Source organism: Anarrhichthys ocellatus, unplaced genomic scaffold (genome assembly GCF_004355925.1).
Source record: "Anarrhichthys ocellatus isolate YVR2014 unplaced genomic scaffold, GSC_Weel_1.0 scaffold59, whole genome shotgun sequence".
NCBI classification, from domain to species: domain Eukaryota; kingdom Metazoa; phylum Chordata; class Actinopteri; order Perciformes; family Anarhichadidae; genus Anarrhichthys; species Anarrhichthys ocellatus.
The window spans coordinates 958,720-969,856 of NW_022280089.1; the positions used below are offsets into that span (position 1 = coordinate 958,720).

General features: G+C 47.6%; 1 protein-coding gene across 2 annotated transcripts in view; it reads right to left on the reverse strand.

Moving 5' to 3' along the window:
- Nucleotides 1-1,640: 1,640 nt before the first annotated feature.
- The window catches only part of nrip1b (nuclear receptor interacting protein 1b), a 38,631-nt gene continuing 29,134 nt past the window's right edge, over nucleotides 1,641-11,137 (reverse strand). For both annotated transcript variants that reach the window (XM_031871567.1, XM_031871569.1), the window contains one exon: nucleotides 1,641-7,635. In XM_031871567.1, coding sequence (XP_031727427.1) covers nucleotides 3,546-7,196 — 3,651 coding nt within the window. In that variant the 5' untranslated portion in view covers nucleotides 7,197-7,635 and the 3' untranslated portion in view covers nucleotides 1,641-3,545. The remainder of the gene's footprint in view (nucleotides 7,636-11,137) is intronic.

The window sequence follows — 11,137 nt, forward strand, 5'->3', positions numbered from 1 at the left end:
GAATAAACAAAGCACCTCAACAAGAGGGTATCTCATTACCACTCAGGATTAAGCACAATGGTTATCAACAGTCCACGTGTTCCCGTGCAGATGAGCCCCTGATCCAGCGCAGCCATTAGGGTTGTTTGTGTGAGGAACGAGCATCTGTAACGGTGGGAAATGCCTGTTGTGGGACTTGCGAGTCCTTGGCCTCTAGTTGAGTCATCGGTGGCCCGGTGTGCGGCGCTCACATTCTTTTGGCTTCATGCTGAGGTCACGAAATCAAAGAGAGAAGCTACAGACAAACTGCCGATTGTCAAGTTTTACACCTTGACCTTGGTTTAAACTTGCGACCCCCTCCCTCATGTTTGCCGCCTGCTTCAGCATTCAGAGGAAATCAAGGGGTTACTGGCGGTTCAGCCTCGATAAGAATCTTTGAAATGAGAGAAGTTCACGGAGGGGAAAGGTTACCAGGAGTTTAAAGAGAGTGCAGCCAGTCATGTATTAAATAAAAAGGGAAGTCAGGGCTGAGGAACTTTGCGCTGTGATTTTAAAAGTGCACCGCAGACAAAAAGCCGTCTGTTCACTCGCCTGGACTTCATATTCAAAACCCAGTGTGGGGGGAAGTTCTAGCGTGAACTCATCTTCACCTTTAGGGAGTCTCACGATAAGGGCTGCTTTACTGGAGTCTAGAAAAATGATCACAAAACGGGCAACACAAGAATTAAGGTTCTGATTTGACGATGCAACGACGTCTATTTGGGGTTCTGAATAAAAGAGGTTTTGGTCGTGTGAGGGACGTCCTCGAGCACTCAGTGTACATCTGGTGACCTCTGCGTGTCCTCCCTCCTTTCAGCGTCTTTCCTGCCTTTGTTAAGACTCAGCACTGTAAGAACAGCAGCCAACTCAGAAGCAGACATTTCAGGGCAAATACAGGACATCCTCTCACTCCACTCCAGCAGTGTCTTTGATTACAGAGTGCCGTTTGGCTTTGATCTCCCTTTTAAACATTATTCTTTCTTGTGAGGAAAGTCAGATTATTGGGACGTCTGCTGCCTATGTATTGCTTTACTTTATCACCAAAGACTTTCATTTCTAAACTCATATCATGCAGCACGTCAATAAATGTGTTTAATCATTGAACTGTTAAAGTGACCTCTCACATGAATTAGAAGTAGGCTGCACGTGGCTATTGGACAGGAGAATATAATGAAATAATGTAGAGGAATATAAATGTGTTTTAGCTCTCCCCAGATAACATCTTATAATCTAATATACACATCAGCCCCAATGTGTGCATGGGACGAAAAACAACACACTTCTGAATAGCACACTAGAAAAAGAGGAACACATTCATACGAGGTCATGCATTTCAGAACTTTATTTTTGAGATATCAGTGCAAATGAACACCAAAAAAATGAAAACATAAAAAAAAAAGAAATTATGTTTCAGGTCTTCACATGAAAAAAATGAAACATCTTTTTTTTATATATATATATATATATATATATATATATATATATATATATATATTTGCTGCTACAAATGTATTTCTCAGATGCACATTGCAGATCTATGATTGTACGTCAATCCCCCACTATAGCCCCGAGCTCTTTCACAGAGCTCTTGTTAACCAGTAACAGAAAAGAAAAATCACAAAAATATTCAATGCACGTTTATTTTTCACACATTTCAGAATGAACTTGCTCGACAGTCTGCGGTTATTTGGGGACTGTTGGTATTCTAAACGGACCTCTCTGTGATAAAAAAGACCTATTTTTAAGACTTGACATTTTGCCCCATCACCAGTAGGGATACACAGGTAGTTCCCATGCGTCTGCATGCAACAGGCAGCAGTGAGGAGAGTCAGACATTATTACACAACACAGCGCAGGATAGATTATCATTTACCACATAGAGACACATGCAAAGAACAAACCAACCAAAAAAAGATGGGCATAGCATCCTCTGCCTTTGTATGTACACACGCATATAATTCATATTTACATGTCAGGGCATTAAAAACTAGGGTAATATCTTTTCTTAAACATTACAAAATAGTCATCTTTCATACTGAAAGTACTATTTACACAAATATATTTAACCATTGTGAAAATGTATTAATAATCGAAGAGACGTACTTCATAGGTATATGTATTAAAAAGATCACAAGACTAAATGGATAAAGCAGTGTGTGACATTAACCGAAAAGAATACAGTACAATCAAAATAAGGAGCTAGATACCGGATATCCCTCAAGACACCAAATGTCCTGGTGGTTATTGGGGGGCAGGTACACATATCCAGCTGCTTGGAAAACAAAGATGTACCCGTGGTCTTCTCTTAATTACCATGCAATTCTTTTGACATTTTATGAGTTAAGAGGCTGCCACAAAAGAAAAGAAATATGTCCATAAACCACAACAGTTGAAGAAAGATGAAGAAAAGAATCACAAACTGTCAAATTCTCAACGGATAACAATATTGACTTTTCTTTTTTTATTACATGCCATTAAATGATTCTGGAAAAGGACGCAGAGGACTCGACTTTCGATAGTGCAAACTCTAGGTGGTCCTTCACGTGAAAGGAAAAGCAAAAAAGCAATGTGCTTCACACTTGAAGAGAGAAGTGGTGGTGAGATACGCTTCTCAGCCTTTTAGCTGTTGCTCCAGAAACCTGTTTACATACAGTTGCTCAACGGTAAGCACCACACGCGCCCTGTTAACCCATCTGCCCAAAACTGCACAATCTGCAAACACATCGCCCTGAATTTGCACTGTTGAATATTAAAACGTTCAATTCAAATTAAAGCGTAACTCAATGAATTGTGACTATTCTCTGGTAATTGTACCACACTGTGAAGCATTCATCATGGTAGGATCCTCACTGCAGCTACTGCAGTGTGAATAGTTTTCAAGGTCCTCCTTTGAATGAATTCATCATGTGCATTGTGGTAATAGACCGCCGTGTCTGCACTAGAATGGCTTTATTTGGAATCTTATCTAAAATTGATGGGTCTCTGTCTTATCTGAAAATGTTCTGATGGAGAAAATAAATAAATGTCCACTGAACTGAGCGCTAACATTTTTCGAGTCATCAATAATAAATGTTGCCTGAAATGTTCTTCCTAAATGTTTTATGGCCGGCAACAAAGGGGACATGGAATAGTGATATGTGTAGAATTCAGATACAAATAAAAAGTGCAAAACAAGAGCAAATTGTAAAGGACAACTTCATAATTGACCAAATTAAATATGCAGTGAATGGTAATCACTGGTGGGAAAGGTTCAATTTGTGACAGTTGTGTAGTTTTGCTTGAATCAATTAGACATTTTGCTATGATAGACCTGTTCTGTACCACTCCATGACATCGCTATGTAAAATTGAGAAACCAATGCAAGTATGCATTTGAATTGAAACTTGCTCTATTCCACAAAAAGATCATGTTTGCAGTCTTTGTTATTTGTCCCATCAAACCAATTTGGCAAGTCATTAAAAAAAAAGGAGAAAAAAAAGTCAATGAATTCAATTCCGCTTTGTATTTTTCTGTAGTTGATACAACTTCTACTCGTATGATTGGCTCAACCCCTGGCTCTCATGGCTGTGCTTGTCATTGTGGTTCGGTGATTGCGGGATGGAGCTCAGACTGTGTTCATAAGCATGCATGTCACTGACTGGCTCTTCTTTAACTCTGACCATAGAGTGGGTTCCCTCTGCCTGATCCCGCACCTCCTTTCTCAGCTGAATGCTGCCCTTCTGCAGCATGTAATACAGGATGGGGTTGGAACGCGAGAGCCGTGGAGAGTCCGGGTTTGAGTCACAACCCTCCTCCTCCTCCTCCTCATTCTCCTGACTACTCCATCTCACAGGGCTCTCGGGCTCCTGTTTGACTAGAGTAGGCGGGTCCCGTTTTTGAGCGACTGGCCATGGAGCTGGCTGGCGGCTCCAGGGGGTGCGGATAGGGCTGTCACCTGCAGGGGGGGTAGGCAGTGGTCTGAGATTACTCGGAAGCCCTGAGTTAAGGGAACCATGGGGGTGCCAGCTCGGCAGGTGGAGGAAGCTGTGATTATGGGCGGCCTGACTGAGAATGCTGCCGTTGGCCTTCCCATTGGCCTGCAGGACGGAGGGACTGGGTGTCCCCCGGGGCTGCTGGGACAGCTCCTTCAGGCAGTTGTCAGAGAGCAGCAGCTGTTTGAGTACATTGAAGCCCCGACTCTCTCTGGTGAGGGTTTCACTTGGTGGACTCCTTGGTGGAGCCTCCTCTTCCTTCACATTCCTCTGATGGTCAGGCTCTTCCTGAACAGCAGAAGATGCAAAAATGTTTATGTCGCCACTGTCCACTGCTCTTGGACAGCTGGTATGATTCAAACTATCAGTCCGGCCAGAACAGAGGCGTCTCTTCTTAGGACTGGGGCTTGGATACTCCCTCTGTTCCTCTTTAACCGGCCTGGGCTGTGACTCAGCCTGCATAGCAGAACTGGTATAGTAGGTAGCAGTCTGTTGTTTAAGTAGCTGGCTGAGGAGGCCATATTTTGCTATGACCTCTGCAGGCCGTGGTTCTGTTTTTAAGTCTTGCTGACAATCTGAGCGGGGGCTATTCTTCTCGTAGCCACTAGGTCTCTTTCTGCCACCAGAGTCCTCAGACATGGCCAAGGACGGTCCCACCTCCTCAGTAAACTCAGTTTTGAGCTTTATGTTCAAAGGGGGCCCATTGGAGCTGTTACAGATGAGGGAGGCACCAGGGCTCTTCTCATAGCAGCCCCCTGCAACCTCCACACTCCTCCTGCCACTGCCACTGGGCCTATCTTTGCGGCTGACTGGAGCAGTAGCCGAGCCCGTTCCTAGAAGGAGCTGCAGCACAGTGCGCCTCTCTAGAAGGTTCTCGATCTGCGTTGAAGGAGGAGAAGCTTCCTTCTGACTGAAAGGTGTGCCACTGCCGGAGGGTCCGTCTGAGAGTGGAGTGGTGGTGGTCCTGTGGATTGGAGCATTGAGCCTTTCCAATAGGGCAAGGGGCCTGCTGGCATCTAGCTCCTGACCAAGCCCTTTGCTGGAGGGGATGGGTGGGGAGGAAGAGGCTGTGCCACACTGAGCCAGATTTTGTAACAGTTTACTGGCACTGAAGGCAGGCTCTGAAGCCTTCTCAGCAGGGAAGGCTTTAGATTTACACAAATCCAATGGGCTGGACTGGACATGGGGGGAGGGGTAGGAGTACGGGGACAGTGCAGCACTAGTGTCCCGGCTGAGTGGTGAGTAGAGGGGCTGGGCTGGGGCTACAGGTCTATCTATGGGACTTTTTGTCCTGGTCTCCTCCCAGGGCTCGAGTCCCTTTGGTTGGTCTCGAGCCATGGTGGCCATAGTTACATCAACAGGAAAATCGGGGTTACCTACGCTTTTATTAACCATCTCATTATTTCTGCGCTCAAGAAGAAGCTGCATAAGTGTGACTTTAGAGTGTGATTTTAGGTCCTGGCTCATTTCAGGCTCCTTGTTCTTGCACAGCTTTGATCCTGGTGGCTCTGGCTTCCACTTGTTTATTAAAGATTCTGTTAGTTTGTCCAGAGAGGAGGTAGACATAGAGGAGGAGGAAGATGAGGAAATAGCAGTGGAAATAGAGGGGACAACAGTAGAGGATGGAGAAAAGGTTGCGGTGGAGGTTTGAGCAGAAGCTCGGGGAGAGAATGCAACTGGGGTGGAGGAAAACACAGTGGTGGAAGAAGAGAAGTTAGAGGTGGAAGAGGAGAAGGAGAAGGAGGAAGAGGGGACGGTAGTTTTGGGCCCTGTGTCTCGTGTACTGACCCGGCTTCTTATGGAGAGGTCAATGGGAGAGCAACTCGAGTAGGAACTCTCTGCATCACTGCTGTCCTTGGTCAGGCTCCTCTCCTGGATCGAGCACTCGCTGTCCGATGTGACTGAAGATGAGCCGCTTGGCGGAAGAATGCCACAGCTGTCCTCCAGGTGCCCATTCTTGGTCAGCTGCTTCTGGTTGTTGTGGTTGTTGAGAAGCAGCAGCAGCAAGCTGCTGCATGTCTGCGGGGGACGGGTTGGACGTGAGTCAAAGCCTCGCTTCTCCCTTGGTGGTTGGCTCAGAGTGGCGTTTGGAGCATGTGGGGGAGTGGGTGGGGAGCTTTGACTGTTGCCACGCAGCAAAGAGGGGCTCTGTGGACTGGACAGTGCCGTTCGAGGGAGTGTTGTTGTTATTGTGGCTGTTGTTGTCATTTCATTTTGGGTTGTTAGGGAGCTTAGTGTGTCTGAGGCTCCAGGCAGAGTCCCTCCCACACTAGGTGGCCTGCTGTCCTGGCCATACTGCTGGTTTGCCATGGCAGCTAGTCTCTCGCTGGCAGATCTTCCTGAGAGCTGGGCTTTGAGTGCATGCTCTCTGGAGTATTGCTGGAGATGGGCTTCACTGGACAGCAGCAGGGCCAGTTGACTGCAGGCCACACTGGGCTTGGGTGAAGGTGCAGGACTAGAACGGATTTTCACCATGTTGGCCACCGCCTTCAGACGATCGGCACAGGACACGGATTCAGCAGTAGTAGAGGCAGAGGGAGGCGTGGCACTGTGTGCTGACCGAGGTGATTCTGGGGGCCTGTCCTGACTGTGTCCCCTGCGACTGTAAGGTGTGTTGCTGTGATTTTGAAGTTTGCTCTTCCTCATCAGGCCCTTCAAGCGGCTAGAGGCTGTCCCATACACAGGAAGTGGCTCTTTATCCGCAGGTGGTGCCTTGGATGGAGAGGAACACTCACTGGGGGGTTTATTAGAGTGCTGAGACATTGCCACACTCTGAAGCCGTGAACTGAATGACTGAAGCAGGGATGCCAACAGGGTGCTTTCCCCGGCATGAGGAGATCCCTCTAGTGTTCCATTTTGCAGGCCTCCCACTTGGCCATTCAGCTCCATTGGGGGTGAAGTCATCCTCTGGGTCCCTGGATCATTCCAGACTCCAGAGCGTAGTAGGCGTGCCTTCTTCAGGTGCTGCGAAGAACCCAGTGTGGGCCCGTTAGTTCCAGCTTTGGGAGCTGTGGGGCCATGATTGGGCAGTTGGAAAGGCCCGCCCACCTTGTCACCCTGCTCCTGGTTGCTGTGGGCAGCCTCAGACCTCCCGCTCGCCGTGGCCCCAGGCCCGGCTACCACTGGATGCATCAGTAAACCTTCCAGATAAGTTAGAACAGCTGAATCCTTGTGTGTCTCAGGGCCAGGCTCCTCCCCATGAGTCATGTTCAATACTAGGATCCCCTCGTATGGTTGAGCACTGCTACTAGGAAACAAATGTCCACTAGGTCATCTGGTTGACAGTGGCATGTACTTCCTAAATACCAAAAAGAAGAGAGTCTGCAGTGGGCCGGAGGATGCGCCGACCAGATGCGATCCCTTTCGGTAGTGGGCACAGTCAGCACTGTGATGACACAGCAACCATGATTGGAGGCAATCTGGGGCAGGTGGGCCTCCCAGGCATTGTTGTATGCCTTTAAACACTGTAGGATCCCAGAAGGTCCAGCTCTAGGCTTATGCGAGTAGCAAGCGAGAAGTCAGCGGGATTTCACCACAAAGATGTTGACACATTCCGTGGCTTTGGATGTTTGGGATGTCTGTCGTAAGGCCTGGCTGTGGTCCTGTCAGTGGCGCCTTTCAGCTTTGCAGATCTCACATGGGGGACCTATAGGAGTGAGTGAGAGAGAAAAGAGGAGGGGGGGATGGTTGGGTGGAGAGAAAGAGGAGAAAAAGGAGAAACTGTGTGAGAAGCGGGGATTTACACAGCACTATATGACATTCATTTCACCACCTTGTCTGCCATCCCTGTTACTTAGCAACATTTCAGATTGACTGCACACGGCTCCTTCTCCTCTCTGCACTCTCCCCTCACAGCCACCGAGCAGACGACGAATGTAGATTAGGCCTGATTGGATCCAAATTGAAAATGCAAGCCCACTACCTTGAAAACATTCAGGTCTTGAGCTATAAGCCCCTCACAGCGATGTTTTTCAAAAGTGAAGGGCCTTGTGAGAGCTGTGAATAATTTCTTATGCAGCTTGTCATTTCAGTGGATTACCCCCCCCCAACACCACCTCCTGCTCCTTATGCACTTGAGCAGCATCTCAAACGATGCAACCCTCCACACAAAGCAGGAGTCACCCACCCACTCACATGAAACACAAGTAAGCATTAAGCACGCATGCCTAGACACAAGCATGAAGACATACATGTGCATGCATACTACTCGCGCAGATTAAGTGAAAAGCGGCTCAGTCTCAGGTGTTTATTAACACCAGGCCAGCTGTGAATTCTCAAAAAGCTTAGTTCCTTTGAGCCTGAATTGTTTTCAAATCAGAGACAAAAGCAAAACATGAACGGACTTGACTTGATGCGACTCGTGTTTAAGGGTACAGTACAAAGGCAGTGGACAATTACAGCAACAGACAAGCTGTACTTGACTGTCAAGTGTGTGTTTGTATCGAGGGGTGGGCTGGCTTAATGATCAGGTGCACCTGTCACACCACACCACTGTCAGGAGGGCAGAGTCGGTGACACTGGGGTGAGCATTGTGCCAGTTGCCATGACAGTGTCAGCGGCACTGCCCTGGGAGACCTTTGCTCTGAACCCTGTCAGCGTGGTTTCCATGGATACAGGACACCTCCGACAGTCCTGGCCGTGTCCCATAAAGGTTAATTAATACAGAGCTTCCCCCTTCGCCTCAGATGCTGTCTGTGTCCTTTCCCGATGCCGCCCTCACCTTTGGTGTCCGCTGAGTGGACCGACATAGCAGGTCACACAACAGGACAGCAGCCCTTGATTATGACGAAAGGCCATGGCAACCCACATGGCCAGCGGCCTAAATACTTCACAGAGAGCAGTAGCTCGGGCCAAAAACAACAAAGCAACACGCTTCTAATCAGGAGGAAATCCATCCTGGTGGCCAAGGTCCACAGGTTGTCATGACAGTAAGGGCGACCAGGTGGCACTTGAAAATGAGCTGGGATTAGGAGCTGGATTCAAGGTGATCAGTGCACAATTAGGTGGCAGCAGAAAAACAGGTTGGCGGTTTTAAGAGGGCAATGTATAGAATAGAACATCAGCGTCAATTACAGTTCAAGGCCATTTTTAAGCGGCTGACCTAAATCTGACAACAACAAAAGCCAACCTTGTCATACTGGGCCATCTGACGCCTGCTGTCATGCTAATCTTAGATGCTCAGGATTAGGGCTATTTTCCCGCCAGTGAGCTTAGTGCAATTATAATAGAATGCCCTGTTACACCACGTTTGATCAGCACAGTAAACACGTACACATGTTTATCTTCAACACAGCGTGGCTACATAACTAACATGCGGTGATATCCAGTTAGTGAGAGAGAAAATGTAAAAAAGGACAAGAAACACTGACATAGTTTCCAACATGAGAAATTCTGTTAATCTCTCTGCTGCTGGCAGTAAACCTTTGGAATTACAGTTGACCGTGTCTATGTTTTTGCTCAAAGAAATTTCAATACAGAGCAGACAAGGCAGCACAGGGACACTATGACACTGCACTATACTAGTTAATATACAACAGAGCTACTGCGTTCACTATCTCACATAAAGCACAAATAACTCTTTAAACAAAGTGGGGACCTTCAGGCTCTTGAGAGACACGGAATGACGGAGCCGGTGTCAAAAAGCCCTGCGACAGCAAGGGCAAGAAAAAATATGTTCCCCTCAGTGACAGAGCTCGGTTAACAAATAAATGACCTTAATATAGGGAAAGCTGTCCTCTGTGCCGAGCCCCCAAAGCATACGGCCCTCCTCCTCTCTCCCAATGTGTGATGTGTGCATTACTATTACATTATCTCCCCCGGTGTATACATTGGAAATGACCTTACACATCTGTTAACATGTCATCTCAGCGGTGGTGGCACCCAAAAAGCCTGACCTCCACCCCTCCACCAGCCCCCTCCCCCACCGTGAGACACCACAGCACCGATGAGGTGTTCTACAGTTTCTGTGGTGATTATCCATTATCCTTGACAATGTCAGCCAATGACAAAGCAGGCGCCATTCTAAAGTGATTTTTACCCCTACAGTCGGCCACGTACGTGGGAGGGCACAATGATGGGGAGGTGGGGGGTGTGACAGAGCCATCATCCCCTGGCTGCTCGGCGGTGCTCCGTGTGTTTCGCTCCTCTTGTGCTTACCAGACACCGGGAACAGGAAAGGTCACTGCACTCTCAGCCGCCGCCGGAGTTCCATAGAATTACCAGGAGGCCCACGTAAAAACGTACCGATGCAGATGTCAGGGATCGGATCTCAAAATGAGACCTTCAGACTGACACACAGACATGAACCCACTTGCTGTTTAATACAGCTTCTTTTTTTATCTTCAAAAAAGGGACTTCCTGAATGACCTTCATTGTCTGGAATGGTAATCCATTTAAAATGTATGAGACCAAACAAAAGAATTAAAAAGGGGAAGAGCCAAAAGGAGTGGCAGTTAAAGTCAAGGTCATTCACTCCGCCAAGGCTTTTCCACTTGACGCAACAGCTGGTGTCCATGCAAAGCTCTGGGCGTTAATAAAAAGTGACAATGCTGCCCAAGCGGTGTGTATTACTAATGTCTGACACCAGCCTGGCAGATGTGTTCTCCCTGCATTTAAGGGGAGTCAAGGTTAAAGGAATTTAAGAAGGAGGCGATGCCTAAACACTATTATATCATGTAATCTGCGGCCCAGCTCTGCTGCACACACTCAACGGGGTAGCTCACTTACACATGCGGCGTGACCGCTATTTGTAAATCCAATATGGCCTGACATGATTAAATAAGACAAAACATAAGCTACCTGACCAAACGCCGTTGCTCCGGGCCTTCCACAACGAGTGAACGAGTGCGCCGGAGGAAAGTTGAATTAAAAGCTCTTTGTTCACCTTGAGAGAGACATAAACAAGAGGACCAACACGCTCCGAACAGCGGGAGAGCCAGAGCAAGAAAATGTTTCTGCAGATAAGTCAATCAGGACAAAATAACAATGAAACGCAATACGCACACATATGCACGCCCACACAATGAGAACTAGGGCACTCTGACCCACTTCTAAGGATGCATTGACCAAACAAGTCGTGCATAGCAAACATGCCTCCATGTGCACACACACACACACACACACACACACACACACACACACACACACAC